Genomic DNA, 18,295 nt, shown 5'->3' with positions numbered 1-18,295 from the left:
AGTCTGCAACATACTTCAACTAGGCATGCCAAGTCATCCAACCTCTCATCCTCATCTGTGGAGCTTACATCTTGTCCTTTGTTTATTGTAAAGGTTTTTGTTTCTTCAGACCCTGAGCAGAATCTGGCTAGTGTGGCCATCCTGGTGAGCCTGTAAGCATGGCTGAAGTATAGGACATCATTATGGTCTGACCCTCCCTCTGTAAGAAAGACTTGGACATGTCTGTGACTGAGCTCCCTGGGCCTTATGAAGCTGACTGCAGGAGTAACTTCTTCCATCACAGCGTCCGTCGCCCGTATGACATAGTGAGGGCAAAGGTAGCGCCGGCGCCATTTTGAAGATTGGCAATACGGCCCGCGTGCAGGAGGTCGCTCCCGGACCCCCGCTGGACTTTTGGCAAGTCTTGTGTGGGTCAGGAGGCCCCCCCCAAGCTGGCCAAAAGCCCCTGGGGGTCCAGCAGGGGTCCGGGGGCGATCTCCTGCACGCGTGACTTCAGGAGCCAGGAACCAAAATGGCGCCGGCGCTACCTTTGCCCTGTCACATGATAAAGACAAAGGGCCACCGGCGCCATTTCTCTTAATGCAGCCATGGCCAGAGAGAGGGAGATCGCGCCGGGACCCCCCCACTGGACCCCAGGTAATTTAAAACATTTTGGGGGGGTTCAGGAGGGTGGGGGATTTGTTTTAAAGGTTCGGGGTGGGTTTTAGGGTTTTTTTGGTGTGCCGGTTTTCCCGCCCCCTATTTAACGATACAATACAAATGCCCCTGACGATAAATCGGGGGCATTTGTATTGTATCGTGCACTCTAACGATTTTGGACGATTTTAAAATTATCTGACGATAATTTTAATCGTTCAAAAACGATTCACATCCCTACTAGAGAGATAATGTTCCTGGATGGAATAAATGATAGCTTTATGGAGCAATTGGTTCAGGAACCGATGAGAGAGGGAGCAATTTTAGATCTAATTCTCAGTGGAGCACAGGACTTGGTGAGCGAGGTAACGGTGGTGGGGCTGCTTGGCAACAGTGATCATAATATGATCACATTTGAATTAATGACTGGAAGAGGAACAGTATGCAAATCCATGGCTCTCGTGCTAAACTTTCAAAAGGGAAACTTTGATAAAATGAGAAAAATTGTTAGAAAAAAACTGAAAGCAGCAGCTACAAAAGTAAAAAATGTGCAAGAGGCATGGTCATTGTTAAAAAATACCATTCTAGAAGCACAGCCCAGATGTATTCCACACATTAAGAAAGGTGGAAAGAAGGCAAAACGATTACCAGCATGGTTAAAAGGGGAGGTGAAAGAAGCTATTTTAGCCAAAAGATCTTCATTCAAAAATTGGAAGAAGGATCCAACAGAAGAAAATAGGATAATGCATAAACGTTGGCAAGTTAAATGTAAGACATTGATAAGACAGGCTAAGAGAGAATTTGAAAAGAAGTTGGCCGTAGAGGCAAAAACTCACAGTAAAAACTTTTTTCAATATATCCGAAGCAGAAAGCCTGTGAGGGAGTCAGTTCGACTGATAGATGATTGAGGGGTTAAAGGGGCACTTAGAGAAGCTAAGGCCATCGTGGAAAGATTAAATGATTTCTTTGCTTCGGTTTTACTGAAGAGGATGTTGGGGAGGTAACCGTATTGGAGAAGGTTTTCATGGTAATGATTCAGATGGACTGAATCAAATCACGGTGAACCTAGAAGATGTGGTAGACCTGATTGACAAACTGAAGAGTAGTAAATCACCTGTACCGGATGGTATACACCCCAGAGTTCTGAAGGAACTAAAAAATGAAATTTCAGACCTATTAGTAAAAATTAGTAACCTATCATTAAAATCATCCATTGTACCTGAAGACTGGAGGATAGCAAATGTAACCCCAATATTTAAAAAGGGCTCCAGGGGCGATCCGGGAAACTACAGACCAGTTAGCCTGATTTCAGTGCCAGGAAAAATAGCGGAAAGTGTTCTAAACATCAAAATCACAGAACATATAGAAAGACATGGTTAAATGGAAAAAAGTCAGCATGGCTTTACCCAAGGCAAGTCTTGCCTCACAAATCTGCTTCACTTTTTTGAAGGAGTTAATAAACATGTGGATAAAGGTGTACCGGTAGATGTAGTTTACTTGGATTTTCAGAAGTCGTTTGACAAAGTTCCTCATGAGAGGCTTCTAGGAAAAGTAAAAAGTCATGGGATAGGTGGCGATGTCCTTTCGTGGATTGCAAACTGGCTAAAAGACAGGAAACAGAGAGTAGGATTAAATGGACAATTTTCTCAGTGGAAGGGAGTGGGCAGTGGAGTGCCTCAGGGATCTGTTTTGGGACACTTAATTTTCAATATATTTATAAAAGATCTGGAAAGAAATACGACAAGTGAGATAATCAAATTTGCAGATGATACAAAATTGTTCAGAGTAGTTAAATCACAAGCAAATTGTGATAAATTGCAGGAAGACCTTGTGAGACTGGAAAATTGGGCATCAAAATGGCAGATGAAATTTAATGTGGATAAGTGCAAGGTGATGCATATAGGGAAAAATAACACATGCTATAGTTACACAATGTTGGGTTCCATATTGGGTGCTACAACCCAAGAAAGAGATCTAGGCGTCATAGTGGATAACACATTGAAATCGTCGGTTCAGTGTGCTGCGGCAGTCAAAAAAGCAAACAGAATGTTGGGAATTATTAGAAAGGGAATGGTGAATAAAACGGAAAATGTCATAATGCCTCTGTATCGCTCCATGGTGAGACCGCACTTTGAATACTGTGTACAATTCTGGTCGCCGCATCTCAAAAAAGATATAATTGCGATGGAGAAGGTACAGAGAAGAGCTACCAAAATGATAAGGGTAATGGAAAAACTCCCCTATGTGGAAAGACTAAAGAGGTTAGGACTTTTCAGCTTGGAGAAGAGACGGCTGAGGGGGGATATGATAGAGGTGTTTAAAATCATGAGAGGTCTTGAACGGGTAGATGTGAATTGGTTATTTACTCTTTTGGATAATAGAAAGACTAGGGGGCACTCCATGAAGTTAGCATGGGGCACATTTAAAACTAATCGGAGAAAGTTCTTTTTTACTCAATGGACAATTAAACTCTGGAATTTGTTGCCAGAGGACATGGTTAGTTCAGTTAGTATAGCTGTATTTAAAAAAGGATTGGATAAGTTCTTGGAGGAGAAGTCCATTACCTGCTATTAATTAAGTTGACTTAGAAAATAGCCACTGCTACTACTAGCAACGGTAACATAAAATAGACTTAGTTTTTGGGTACTTGCCAGGTTCTTATGCCCTGGATTGGCCACTGTTGGAAACAGCATGCTGGGCTTGATGGACCCTTGGTCTGACCCAGTATGGCATGTTCTTATGTTCTTAACTTTAAGGGAGGGAAGGTTACAACTGGCCCTTACTATGGGAAATGAGGGAAAAGTTAAATTACAAGAATTTGGGTAATTGGCTTTTACATCCATTAATAAATTAAAGGACTGAAGAGGTCACACATTTATTATGGAGCTTAATTGTAATATCTAGACATGAAAGTGCATGTATAAAGATCATGTCATTATTGTAGATCATTTCAGTAAAAGTACTGTTGTAGACCAAATCAGCTTTCAGTATGTTTCCTAATACATAGATACATCAGCACTCATCAGTGCTGTATACAAAGACTTTATTCTGCAAGGCACAGGGCCTAAAGGACTTCTCTTCCCCCTGCTCAGGAAATCCTGACCATGAGATCCTAAAACATCATTGGAAGCTGTAAGAGCAATATGTTACACTATCGGCTGGATTTTAAATGCCCTGCGCGCGTAAATCCGGCTGGATTTACGCGCACAGGGCCCTTGCGCGCCGGCGCGCCTATTTTGCATAGGCCGCCGGTGCGCGCAGAGCCCCGGGATGCACATAAGTCCCGGGGCTTTGTAAAAGGGGCGTGTCAGGGGCGTTGCGTAAATGACGCGGCGTTTCGGGGGCGTGACGCGGCGTTTCGGGGGCAGGCCCGGGGGCGTGGCGCCGGCCCGGGGGCGTGGTCGAGGCCTCCAGACCAGCCCCTGGGTCGGGTGATGGCGCGCACAGATTTACGTCTGCTTTTAGCCTGGTGCGCGAACAAAAGTACGCGCTCGCGCAAAATTATGAAATCTACCCTTATATGTGAGAAATGGCCTCTGGGAACTTATATCTAGGACTACCATGCCAGGGGTTCTACGTGGCAGCCCTAATCCAATGTCATCTAATCTTGGACAAGACATGAATCTCCCCAGTGCTCCAGTTTATCTGTCTGTTGCTGTACCAATGGATGAAGCTGAAAGAATGAGTGCCACTCAGTCCTATGTCCAATAACAAGATGAACAGTATCACAGTATCTCAGACATCAATAATTTGTGCTCAGGGCCTGTTTTCCAGGTTCTTTCCCATCACTAAGTTACCGGTAGGTCCTCACATTATGGCCCTGCTCCCTACCTCGAAAAGTGCTTTCTCCAGCACCCCTGAAATGTCTTCTGCAGCAAGCAGGGCCTAGGAATATGACGACACAGCACTGCCATGGCAGGACAGCAGGGGATGAGTAGGAGAAGAAGGCCACAGTATGTGCGAGGCTGTGCAGGGACAGCCCCAAGCAGTGCTGCCAGGTCTGAAATTTAAAAACTTATCCTATAGGAACCTCAAAATTATCATAGTTTACAAAAAAACCCCATATTTTTCACTGCAAAAAGACAGAGCATAAGAAATGCCATGCTGGGTGAGACCAAGATCCATGGAGCCCAGCATCCTGCCTCTGAGACTGGGTCCCAAGCACCTGTCAGATCCCCAATAATTGATCTGTTTCTTGTCTATCATTTCCAGTCTAAGCCCCCATCCCTCTGGGGTGTATTCGTAGTGACCCTCCCGCTGCGGTGGCAGAGGCAGCGTTGGCACAGCATTGGGGCTTCAGGTGGTATCAGAGTCACCCGTTTTAATTGCCCAGAGGGGGACTGGATAGAATAGGAATTCTCCTTCTTACCGGGTCTCCCAATATTAGGAATAGGGGTCCGGAACCCACCCAGCGAGTCTCCCAAGGGAAGAGAGAGAAGGCAGAACCCAAATAGGAAAAACACTTGAATGTAAGCAGATAGAAAGTTTACAAATCCTGAGCTACGACTCAGATTTATTATCACAAGTTTAAACAGTGAGAAACAAGTAATGAAAATATTATAAAGGTATCGTAAGTTCTCCACAGTTAATACAACTTGGTTTTCTTTTAATTCCCAGTTAACAAGTATTTTAAATATGGATGTGAATCGTGTGATCGATCGTCTTAACGATCGATTTTGGCTGGGGGGGGAGGGAAATCTGATCGTCATGGTTTTGTTTTTTTTTTTTTTAAATCGTAAAAAATCGTAAATCAGGGGAGGGCGGGAAAACCGGCACACCAAAACAACCCTAAAACCCACCCTGACCCTTTAAAACAAATCCCCCACCCTCCCGAACCCCCCCAAAATGTTTTAAATTACCTGGGGTCCAGTGGGGGGGTCCCGGCGCAATCTCCCGCTCTCGGGCCACGGCTGCGTTAATAGAAATGGCGCCGGTGGCCCTTTGCCCTTACCATATGACAGGGGAATGGTAGCGCCGGCGCCATTTTGGTTCCTGTCACCCGACGTCACGAGTGCAGGAGATCACTCCCGGACCCCCGCTGGACCCCCAGGGACTTTTGGCCAGCTTGGGGGGGCCTCCTGACCCCCACAAGACTTGCCAAAAGTCCAGCGGGGGTCCGGGAGTGACCTCCTGCACTCGCGCCGTATTGCCAATATTCAAAATGGCGCCGGCGCTACCTTTGCCCTCACTATGTCATACGGGCCGACGTCGCCTTTTTGAATATTGCCAATATTCAAAATGGCGCCGGCGCTACTTTTGCCCTCACTATGTCATACGGGCCGACGTCGCCCGTATGACATAGTGAGGGCAAAGGTAGTGCCGGTGCCATTTTGAATATTGGCATTACGGTGCGAGTGCAGGAGGTCGCTCCCAGACCCCCGCTGGACTTTTGGCAAGTCTTGTGGGGGTCAGGAGGCCCCCCCAAGCTGGCCAAAAGTCCCTGGGGGTCCAGCGGGGGTCCGGGAGCGATCTCCTGCACTCGTGACGTCGGGTGACAGGAACCAAAATGGCGCCGGCGCTACCTTTGCCCTGTCATATGGTAAGGGCAAAGGGCCACCGGCGCCATTTCTATTAACGCAGCCGTGGCCCGAGAGCAGGAGATCACGGGAGATCGCGCCGGGATCCCCCCCCCACTGGACCCCAGGTAATTTAAAACATTTTGGGGGGGGTTCGGGAGGGTGGGGGATTTGTTTTAAAGCAGCTGTTCTCAACCTGTGGGTCGCGACCCCGGCGGGGGTCGAATGCCCAAAACACAGGGGTCGCCTAAAGCAGGGGTCCCCAACCACCGGACCTGGACCGGGCCGTGGGAGTTTTTTGCCGGTCCGCGGCGCCGCCAAGCACCGGCAGGTGTGTCGTGCGCTCCCGGTCTCTCCCGCTGCCGTTGCCGCCAGGCTGTCAGCACGTTCAAGCCCATCGGGAACGGCAGCGGTGCTAGAAGAAGCTCTGCACCCGCGGCTGGGCCTTTTCTTCTTCCTGCGCCTGCCCCCCCCCCTCCCGTGACCCGGAACAGGAAGTGAATCGCGGTGCGCGGGAAGGAGAGAGAGCTGCGCGGCGCGAAAAAGTAGCAGCAGCGGCTGCAGCATCGGTCCCCGAGCAATAGAAGCAGCCGGTAATGGAGAAAGGAGACAGCAGCATGAGCCTCCCGCGGCCGATGGGATTCTTCTTTCTTGGCCAGCGGAGGTTGCTGCAGCTCCCACTTGTGCTCGGGGGAGAAGAGGAAGTGAATGAGAGAAAGAGAGAGAAGCAGCCGGCCAGCCTGTGTGTGATTGACAGGTCAGAGAGCTGATGTGTGTGTGTATGTGAGAGACAATGAAAGTGATTGCTCAGGGAGATGACTGATGTGTATGTGAGAGTGTGAGACATTAGTCAGGGAGGTGACTGATGTGTGTGTGTGAGAGAGAGAAAAAGCATGGAAGTGAGAAGTCTGGGTATGTGAGAAAGCATGGGCGTAAGAAGCCTGGTGTTGTGGGGGTGAAAGAAAGCATGGGAGTGAGAAACCTGGGTGAGTGTGCATGCATGAGAGAGAGAGACTGCTTGGTAAGGTGATGGTGTGTGTGAGAGAAAAAGACTGGTGTGTGTGTGTGAATATGAGAGAATGTGATTCAGGGAATGAGAAGCCTGTGCACGTGGAGAGTGAGCATGGAAATGAGAGAGACTGGTGTGTGTGTAACAGAGAGAAAGTGATTATGGGAATGAGAAGCCTGTGCATGTGGAGAGAACAAGCATGGGAGTGAGAGACTGGTGTGTGTGCGTGTGTGTGTGTGTGTGTGTGTGTGTGTGTGTGAGAGAGAGAGAGACAGAGAAAGTGATTATGAGAGTGAGAAGCCCATATATGTAAGTAGAACACGGGAGTGGGAAGCCTGTGTGTATGTGTGTGTATGGCATGAGAGAAACTGTTCAGGAAGGTGACTGGTGTGTGTGTGTGTGAGAAAGTGATTATGAGAGTGAGAAGCCCGTATATGTAAGTAGAACACGGGAGTGGGAAGCCTGTGTGTGTGTGTATGGCATGAGAGAAACTGTTCAGGAAGGTGACTGGTGTGTGTGTGCCAAAGACTGTTTGGGAGATGATTGGTGTGTGAGAGACAGAAACTGGTCATGGGGGCATGACTGGTATGGTGTGTATGTGTGAGAGACATGGGCACTAAGGAAGAGGACCATAAGTATAGAGCTTAGCTTCTACTGCTGCTTCTGGTGAGTGCCACGGCTTGCAGGGAAGGGGAGTAGGAGAGCTGCTGGAGGGGGTAAGTAAAGGTGGCTTTTTAAGTTTATTTTTCTTGACTGCCATTTTAATTGTGTGATGTCTGCTTTTTTGAAATATTTTATTGGTGTTTGGAGAATGTTTAATAGTTTTTATGAGTTTTTAATTGTTGGATGTTCATAGCTGTTTTGAAACATTTATTCTGCTTATTAGTATAGTTTTACAATTATTTCTGTGTGGGGATCTATAGCTGCTTGCTAGTTCTGTTTTCCTAATAAGAGGTGTATTGGTTTTTAGGACCTGATTTAATATTTGTAGTGTTGCCTTTTCATAGATAGGGTTGCTCCTGTTTGAGTGTATTCCATAATACAGGTGTAACTGTGTGCGGATTAGTTTATGTGCATTACTACAGATCCTGGGAGTATGTTAGGTCGGTTCTGTGTCTGTTACCGAGATGAGATATTTTGCTAGCATGTAAGCGTTTGTATCGGTCTTATTTGTTGTGTTTTCTCAGAGGACATGCATTGGTGGTAAACTGCTGTCTTTTCATAAGTAGGGCTATTGAGCCTGGAAATAGAAGGAGTTTGAGTTGCTGTTACTGAGATGTCACTAGAACCAGAATATCTTTTTTGTAGGGGTGAGTTGTATGGGGAATGTCATAATTCTGCTTTACATCCATTATTGTGGGTCAGGGGGTTCCTGTGGATACAAACTGTACTTTTTACATCTAGCCCCGTGACGATCATGGGTCAGTGTGCCATGCATGTGAGAACCTATGGTGAGTTGAGTTACATTCACATTATAAATGTCATAATTAAATGATAAGTGTGCACTAAAATCCAACCCCATCCATAACCCCGCCCCCATATGACCAAAGCCCCGCCCTCACCCCACCCTCACGGGGCGAGGGCGGGGCGAGGGGTCACCGCAACATGAGGAACTGTATTGCGGGGTCACAGCATTAGAAAGGTTGAGAACCACTGTTTTAAAGGGTCGGGTGGGTTTTAGGGTGCCGGTTTTCCCGCCCTCCCCCGATTTACGATTTTTTGACGATAAATCAGGGGAATTGTTATTGTATCGCGGCTCTAACGATTTTTGACGATTTAAAATATATCTGACGATTGTTTTAAATCGTCAAAAAACGATTCACATCCCTAATTTTAAATGAAAAGAAATGGTTCTCCTAACTTTACCATAAAACAATAAGATAGGTACGGTTTGAGTATTAACTGCTGTTCTTTCTATATCAAGAATTTAGTAATTAATGCTGCTATGAAGAAATTTAATCTTCAATACGTGTTCTTCACGTATGTCTCTGGCACAATTACTTAGGGCAGCTGCTGCAGTGATTCTGTACTCTCTCTCTTTGTGGTGTTGAAACGTTTCAGTCTAGCCAGACTTTGTGGCAAGTGGACACTTAGCTGACTTTATTTAGGGTGAATCTTCACACCCTCTGCCTCTGATAGGGGGCGTGGCTTGCTGCAACGCTGCTCGTTGAGGTGGCTTGAGTGCCAGAGGGTCCTGGATGTTGTTTCCCTACTGTGATCCTCCTGCTGTACTGGGTATGGTGTCTCCGGAACAGTGAGAAACCTGTCTATACTCTTTAAATAAAATAGCGTGTTCCTGCACTATTCTAACCGTGTTTATCTTCCCAAGTGTACTAAGAGTGCTCCCTCGGTGCTAATTCATGGCAGCTAAACAGGAACTGGGCTAACTGATTGTGGGAAATAAAAGATAATTACATTTCCTTATTCTAGCTAGCACAGAGGAATTAAATTCAGATGCTTGTCCGTGTATGGTGAGGATTATTTTCACACTTTCTCTCACTCACCTCTTACACTATTACCGCAGTGCACTGTAGTCATGACCCGTTGCTGTATATTTATATACATAATCTAAGAAGGTGCCAACAAGTGTTTTTGTATTGGGAATATTATAAGTATTAAAGCATTATTATCTGTACTTCTGTGTACTCTGCCTATATTCTCAACCTGGTGCAAGGTGATGACTCACAGTGTCAGAGTATTTCCACCTAAAATAAATAAGAAAATGGTTCCTCTCACTTTAGCAGCAGCTCTGCTGTTTGACACCCCCTTTTTTTTGTTTTAGCTTTCTCAATGGGTTCTATTATCAGCTTTGCTATAAGCAAGCTTACAGTTTCATATATCCAGCTTGTCTCTCACCACAGCTCACTACTACAGTAAATTAGACCTTCTGCTGAGTCAGAGTCTGCTTCTCCTAAATCAGTGCAATTAGAAGATATGTGTATTCTCATATATTATGAGAGCTGTAGTCCTCTTCTTGTTAGAGAAAGCCAAGATCACTTATTATTATACAAGCCGTTAAGCCGTTTAAAACGGGCTACATTACATTTTGTTTTCAGTCCATTTTCTAACACAGCACCCTTCTACACTTTTTCTCCCTCTCTCCCCCTTCCCCTCGTTCACTCTTCCCCTTTCCTCCACTCAGTCTTACTCACCCTCTGTCTCCCACTGCCTTCTTCCCCTCACTCTCACCTCCCTCCCCTTCCCTCAGTCACTCCCACCTCTCTCCCCTTCCCTCAGTCACTCCCCACCCTCTCAGCCCTCCTCCACTCTCTTTTTCTCTGCTCCACAACTTCTTACCCTTCCACTTACTCACATCCCTGTCTCTCACCTCTCCCTCATTCTCCCTCTCCCCCCTTCCACTTATTCACATCCCTGTCTCTTCACGCTCTCCCTCATTCTCCCTCTCCCCCTTCCACTTACTCACCATCCCTGTCTCTCACATCTCCTCCTCAGTCTCCCGCTTCCCCATCATCGTCCCCACCCCCTAACCTCCCTCCCACACACTCACCTCTCCTCCCTCCCTCTCACTCAGTCCCTCCCTCCCCTCTCCCTCCCTCCCTCTCTCTCACTCAGTCCCTCCCCCCCTCTCTCACTCAGTGCCTCCCTCCCAGTCCCTCCCCCTCACTCAGTCCCTCCCTCCCAGTCCCTCCCCCCCACTCAGTCCCTCCCTCCTAGTCCCTCCCCTCACTCAGTCCCTCCCTCTCCCTCTCTCCGTCCCTCCCACTCCCTCCCTCCCTCTCTCTCCTCCCTCCCTCGCTACTGGCCGCCGCCGCCCGCCGCTACCCGCTGCCGCTACCGCCGCCGCCGCTGCCGCCGCCCGCTGCCACTACCGCCGCCGCCACTACCGCCACCGCTACCGCCGCCGCCCGCTGCCGCCGCCGCCACCCGCCGCCATGTTTTTTTTTCCTTACGCTGCCTAAGACCGACGTGCTCGCCCGCACATGCGCAGTAGAGCTGCTCTCTACTGCGCATTTGCGGCACGTCGGTCAACCTTCATTTATTAGGTTGATGTTTCTTAAAATTCAAGACATAATAGTGGCATATACAGCCATATGTAAGTACAGTGATTGGAAAATCATTCACTTTATCCATATTACATTTGCCACATTTCCAGTCAACTCTTATAATGCTATCAATGGCTGATGAAAATTCATCACAATACAGCCAGGTTAATTTAATAATAATGATTAAACTGCCTACCCTGGACTGTACCTTTTTTGTAAAACAAATATAACGCTATTTCAAACATTGTTACTGAGTTATACCCTTGTTTTTTTTTCATCAATTCATGATCCTAGTTTTGTATTCCCTTGTTTCAATGTAATTGCACTCTCTGAGGCACTGTTACTGTTACAATGTAAACCGAATTGATTTGTAACCTCTTACAAGAATTTCGGTATATAAAACTGTTAAATAAAATAAATAAATAAACAACCTTACTGGAGATGTGAGTCTTCCTCTCTGTGCTCCACTGTAGTGTATTTCTGGGATTTCAGAGCAGTCTCTGAAGAGAACTGGCCAGGTGCCTTCTGTTCTCTCACTTATTCAAACCCAGACTGACTGAAATCAACTGGCACAGCCAGGGAAATCAGTGCTCCTGTGCTGACCTCAGCAAAAAATAGTTCTAAGAGGCATTTAGGACCAGTTTTAACATAGCTTTAACTTATGGATACCTCCCATTTTTGTATCAAGTTGTAGGAATGGGTGTTTGGGAATTTTGAGGAATAGTTTGAAACCGAGATGGAATCTAAATTTCTTTATCAGTGAGAAACGTATATGTATCAGTCCACTAGTCCCTTCACAATTTCCCTCCAGAACTGACTCACAAAATGGTATTACTAACTTATTTAAATAGACACACCACACTTTCCCTCTGAAATCTCACAAAACCCCTCCAAAAAGCACATGATGAGGTTAGTTAGTCATCTCTGACATGGCCAATATGGATCATCTGGTTCACCTTAGGCACTTTGGGAAGCTGTTGTAACTGTGGTATTTTTGTTCATTCTGGGGCTCCAAACCACCTGTGCTCACCTCAGGGGTTTTCTTTGTTTTTTCTGTATTTTGTGTTTTTTTTAGAAGTTCTGAGCATTTTTAAGATGGATTTTGGCAGCATCTAATTGAGGCTTTAAATCCAAAGTGGAAGTTCATTCAGGCTTTCTCTACCTAGAATCTGCCTTTTTTTTATTTTTATATTTTTCTGTTGCTCAGATCCATTTTTAAAGACTTGTAAAAGTTCTTCTGAGCTCTGTAAAACCAGGACGTATCCCCTCCAGGTCCCTTCCAGCTTGATGACTCCCATGTCAGTTCTGCTGCGCCTTTATTACACGCATACTGCTAGCTGCTCTGCTTCTAATAAGCTTCAGCTACAGGGTAAAAAACTCTATCGCTCAGTGTCTCTTATCTAGTACAGCACTATGCAAAAACAAATACTGTTTTCTTGCTGCACTGGCCACAACAGTTGCAGTGCCAGCAGTTTCTCCGATATTTTCAGTAAATATTCCAGGGACCATGACAGCGTCACTGAACATGCAGAATTCATAGCATCCAGACAGAACCGTAACAGCTTTTTTTTGACAGATTTTTAGCAGTTCTCTCTCCTTACAGGTCATTAGGATACAGGCAAGTTTATTATATAAACAAATTATAACCCCCCTTATGTAAATTTAACCACTGGTTATACCAAGAGCTGGCTTTCCCAAGTCTGCCTGGCTAATAACTATTTGTGGACTTTTCCTTCAGAAACTTGTCCAACCCTCTTTTGACCCTCACTATCAGGCCCATGCAATGAGAGCTGCTTGCTGAGCTGATAAGATAATTAGCACAAGCCAGTTATATTTAGGTGAGTGGGCTTACACTCCTGTAGCTGGGGTTGCCTGAAAGCCAGGACTCACAGTAACACCCCTGGATCTGCCCCCGCCCCTTTGTTGGCCTGGTTGAATTTGACCACCTTCTGAATTTGGGTGCTTAAATTTAGCTGGTCACTGGGGTAAAAACTTTAAAAGGAAACGTTTAACTGGTTAACTCCCCAAATCAGCCAGTTGGATGTTTTGAAAATCCAGCCCTTACTGTCTATGAGGGAAAAAAAGCTTTAGGTCTGGGAGGATTCCAGGGAAGGACAGAGGCAAATAAATCGAATGTTCCCAACATGATCCTTGTTTCTCAATGGCAGGCTCATGTCACAGAAGCGGTCCCATGGGTATCCTCGAACAGTTACAGAGGTCAGGAGAGGAGCCTACACTACAAATGCAGAAGATTTGAAATATTAAATGACATTTCATTTCTCTGATGTTCCTGTTTAAAACTAAAAGATGTGGGGGAGTCGCTGAAAAATGCAATGCAGTATTGATTGCTCAAAAATAGCAAGTTGCATGATTTGGGCTTTGTTGCTACGTCATTCTGTGTTATTTCTGCGTTTATATTTTTGCAGAATAAAAAAAAGAATTGTTAAACATGATTTCAGGGATAACTGCACGCGCTAAAGTCTTTCCTAGCTCCGGTATGCAAAAAGCTTCTGATATGTATACCGCTGTACTTAATTTCTTAATTTTCACAATGAACGCTTAAGACACAAAGATTAACTTGCATCAGAAAAAAAGTTTATTGAAACATCAGGCAAAGAGAAATAAAAAGCACTTTAGTTTTGAGGTTCCCAGAAAGAACCTTTCCCAGTAAAATGAAAAGAGAATTCTCGACCATAGGCAATCCCTGCGTAAAGGGGCGGAGCTCTCAGGCATCAGCTTCAGGAGGAAGATCCAGCTTGCTCATCTTCCCTTTCCTTACTTTTCAACTTCCTCCACCCGGGTTGACACAACTTTTCCATCATAAATCTCCTCAGTAATCTTTCTCACCTTTGTGACCTTGCTTGGCGCTAAATAGCAGAGAATTCAAAGGACTCTTTAGATGGACAATAAAGCAGAGTGAGTTAAAAGTTAATTCTTCAACCAGGCAAATCACTTTTGAGCACCAGGGCATACATATTTTGCTACTATTGCTTGCTTTTATTCTTATGCTATAATTTTATTTGATTTTAGAAGCAAAGCATTCTGGATTCTGTAGTTCTGCCATCTCAGTAAACCAGCTTTATAAATACTAAATAGCTGGGTGTGACTTTATAAAGAGGACTGGGGTCCAGCTCAGTGTCTTAGGTGTGTGGAAAATCCTAGACCATGCCCTTTCTGAAGCTCATTACCCTTAGTAACTTGGTGCAAGGCCCGGCTCGAACCACTTCCACTTCCACTTCCACTTCTACTTCCACTTCCACTTCCACTCCCACTTCCACTCCCACTTCCAGATCCTGACCTGTAAAACAAAAATGTACATTGAGAAGCATTCCCAGGGATGGTAACTTTCAAAGCAGTGCGCGGGCACACTGAGTGCGTTTGTCGGCCTGCGCCCAGGGACGCGGCTGTTTTATAACATACGCGCATATATCCGCACAAAGGCGCCTAATTTTAAGTGGACATGTGCCTGTGCACGCAAAAGCCGGATCTACCGCACATATGGTTACATTTTAAAAGGGATGCGCGCCGATGCCATTGCCAGTTTTCCCAGCATGTTCCCACTAGGTCTTCTAAAAGCCCTTGGTTTAATTGCTTTCCTTTCCCCCCTATTAGCGTTGACCCTTAAAACCCTGCTGCTCTGCCTGGATTTCTTTGTTTTATCACTTCCATGTCATCCATAGCAGAAGTAAAGTTACACGGCAGGCGACCGAGGCTCGTGCCAGTGCACCCGAGTTTTTACAGGCAAATTTCGGGTCAAAACCCCGAAAAGCCCGTGCTTCCCCAGAGCACCCCCACACTCCTTTTTGAGAACGTCCAATATTGTGCGCGCAGCGGTATTGAAGCGTGCATCCGGGCGGCTTTTAAAATCTGCTCGGTGCCCACCAGCCTGACATATTCGGGCATCCCCAAATGTTGGCGTGCGTCGGGCTTTTAAAATTCGCCTTTTTATTTTGTTACTAACGCTACTACAAGTTGAACATGATGTAGTAGGGAAAGAAACTGCAAGGTAGTGGCAGTGTCAAAACCGTGCAACTCAGAGTGAAAATCCCCCAAACTCACAAACTTGTCTTCCGATTCCTCTGTTGCAATATGGATACTTTCAAGTTGCAGAGTGGCGCCAGGGCAACACAAACCCTGACCAGAAGAGACTGTGGGAATATGATGGCAACGAAATATGCCTGTAGGAAATCCTAAAACTTGGATGAAGTTCTTGAGCGACTTCAGCTGTTCATGAGTTGGGAGTTCAGTTGGCCATGGCTTCGAGAGGGAATGCTCGGTCAATACTCATCTTAGACACGGCATAATTTACTGATAACTTCCATGACAGAAGAGAAGGACTACAGCAGTTGTTGCCGTAGATGAAATAGCAATAGGATGGTGCTAATATATTGCTTGTGAATAAATTCTTCTTTTATGCGTTCATTTCAAAGAAAAAATCCATGCATGCCAGTTTATTTGGCATACATTATTTATTTATTTATTTAGGGCTTTTTTATACCGACACTCATGATACCAATCATATCGTATCGGTTTACAATAAACATCTGTGCAATAACATTAACATCAACGTGAACAATAGGCGAAGAGAGAAAAAGTGAATGAAAGTTACAATAAAACAAGGGCAATAGAACTGGGAGGAGGAAAAGCCAAAGTCATGGCTAACATAGAAATAAATAATATCTAGTCTCAGAAATAAATAATATCTAATCATATACTTAGGACTATAATAATCACTTGTACTCCTATATTTAGGGCTGTAGACTATCAAATGTTCCTGACTAAAATAGTATTAGTTCATAAAACTTAGGACTGATTAATATAACGTCAGAAGCCATGTCAGGCTCCTCACACCCTGCAACCAGGAGGGATGGCCCCACTGGGACCTGCCAACACCCTGGGAGGATCTCCTTTCCTCTCTTGTCTTTTTTTTTTCCTGATGTCCTTTGATCTGGTAGTCTGCTTTTAGTCTGTTTTTTTTGTAATCTTTGCCAACACCTCCAGAAAAGGTGAAGGCCGTAGGTTTTGCACCACCTCCATCTGCTGGAGACAGAGAAATATGGAGGAGATGAAGGTGGCACACTGGTCTAATAGGGGGTGCTCCACATGATCTTTAGGGGAATTAGTGTTAAATAGTAATAGCAAATCATACATTATGAGGTGAATTTTAAAAAGCATTTCCATCTATAAAACCTGGTATTATGCCCATAAATGGGCTTTTGAAAATTTGACAGAGGTGAGCACCCGCAAAAGTATACATGGAAGAGATTCCTTACTGGAAAGGATCATTCCCGGGATGGAGTTGGGGGCAAGGGAAAAATCATTTATGTGCGTACTTTGGATTTTCAAAAGCGTGCACGTAAATTGTATACCATCACATGTACACATGCTCCCTCGCATCCATGTGTGGCTCCCCAAATTTTCAGAGCGCCCTTTTGCATGTAAGTCCGCTTTGAAAATCCGGGCTGAAGTCCAAACTTCATCCCCACATGCCCTGTTGTAAAATCCTCCTCTTCATTTTCATAAATCATGCTAGTGAAAATACTGACACTGTGGTGTGAATTTTCCAAACAGTGCATGCGTATGTGAAGCATACGCGTGAACTTCAAATTTTCAAAACTGTTCACATTCGTGCATATATCCACCGAAAAAAGGGGACTTCTGTGTGTGTGTTGGGGGGGCGGGGGCAAGGTCTACACACACACAGAAGCTGCTATTATAAGACACTTCTGCACATACACTTGCCAGCCTACTTGCATATTTTTACCCCTGCTAATTATCTGGCATAAGTGAGAGTAAATGTGTTTATTGTGTATTGGCTGGAAGATCTGAGTGAACTGGGGAAGTCAGGCTGAAGAACGAGGATGATCTTGGTGACCGGAGAAGGATTAGGTGAACTGTGGACTAATTAGTAAACTGGTTAATTTAATTTACGCGGCAATGTTAAAATTGACCGACTTACGCGAAGAAGTTCTACTCTATTATCGCATGTAAAATATACACATATATTTTTAAAATAGGTAGGAAAAGTACATGCATTCAATGCATTGATAGATGTGGTTTCAGTGCATTGCATGTAAACATTTATATACTCATATTTTGCGGGTTAAATATGGTTGTATTTTATAATATTGCCGGTTTATAAAATACTATGGCGAAACTATGTGTGGCCACATACATGTGTATATGCTGCTATGCATAGCTGTTTGAAGGTTATCCTCATAGCTGCTAAATCCCAGTTCCTCCCACCCGGGACAAACATTTGCACAGATATAACCAACCTACAAAATGGGATGTCACTAGCTGTACCATCCTTTTGTTTCACTTGTGATAATTTTGGAATTCAAATTTTGGAGGAGGGATTTAAGCATACATTGCCGTATTTGTGCCTTCCTGTCCATCCAGCAGGCGGCGGTAGGTCTCGATCTCCATCTCCAGTCGGGTCTTGGTGCTCAGGAGCTCTTCGTACTCTGCACTCTGCTCCTCCATGTTCATCCTGATTGCTGCCAGCTGCTCCTCCACGCTGCTAATCTTGGCCTGAATCTGGGCAATCTGCATGCAGTAACGGCCTTCTGTTTCCGCCAAGGTTTCTTCCAGGGATTTTTTCTGTGAAGGCAGAACAGGAGCCCATCAAACAGAGAATTCACAATTTTTGTCCATTGGAAAAAGGGTTTTTCTGTAACTATTATTTTTAAATAATAAATCTTAAGCCAGTGTGTGCCTCTAAATTAATAAGGAAAATGATTTACCAAAATAAAACATGCAGAACTGTTACTTGTTTACTCTGTGTGTGGCTGTGGTAAAGACAGAAGAAAAGAAAGGGCCGCTATCCCCCCAGCCACTTCCTCTGCTGAAATCCTCCACTGAAAGACACAAGGCCAGTATTCTGCAGACTCCCTTCCTGAAGGATACGGTACATGAAATACTTCATGCTACATTCACACACCGAGTCAGCACAACTGTGGAGACCAGGATTATCAGTGTTTATTATCAATGCTAAGCTGCATTCCAGAAAACAAGGCAGAAGAAACAGAAATAGCAAAGACAATAGTTGCTATAATAGTAATTTAGTGCAAACACTTTTTGTATGATTAGGGCAGCTGAGTTGCTTTTGTCAATGAGGATTCTTTCTT

General features: G+C 45.0%; 1 protein-coding gene across 1 annotated transcript in view; it reads right to left on the bottom strand.

Annotated features, from left to right (window-relative positions):
- LOC115073649 (keratin, type I cytoskeletal 9-like) overlaps positions 1–18,295 on the bottom strand; it is a 45,860-nt gene that overhangs the window by 21,567 nt on the left and 5,998 nt on the right. The window contains exons 6-8 of the mRNA XM_029572249.1: positions 17,536–17,768; positions 14,354–14,463; positions 13,945–14,032 (exon numbers count right to left, since the gene is read on the bottom strand). Coding sequence (XP_029428109.1) covers positions 13,945–14,032; positions 14,354–14,463; positions 17,536–17,768 — 431 coding nt within the window. The remainder of the gene's footprint in view (positions 1–13,944; positions 14,033–14,353; positions 14,464–17,535; positions 17,769–18,295) is intronic.

This window comes from Rhinatrema bivittatum, chromosome 12 (genome assembly GCF_901001135.1).
Source record: "Rhinatrema bivittatum chromosome 12, aRhiBiv1.1, whole genome shotgun sequence".
NCBI lineage: Eukaryota > Metazoa > Chordata > Amphibia > Gymnophiona > Rhinatrematidae > Rhinatrema > Rhinatrema bivittatum.
The sequence above is the reverse complement of the archived record's forward strand: the minus strand, read 5'-3'. Positions and strand labels throughout refer to the sequence as shown.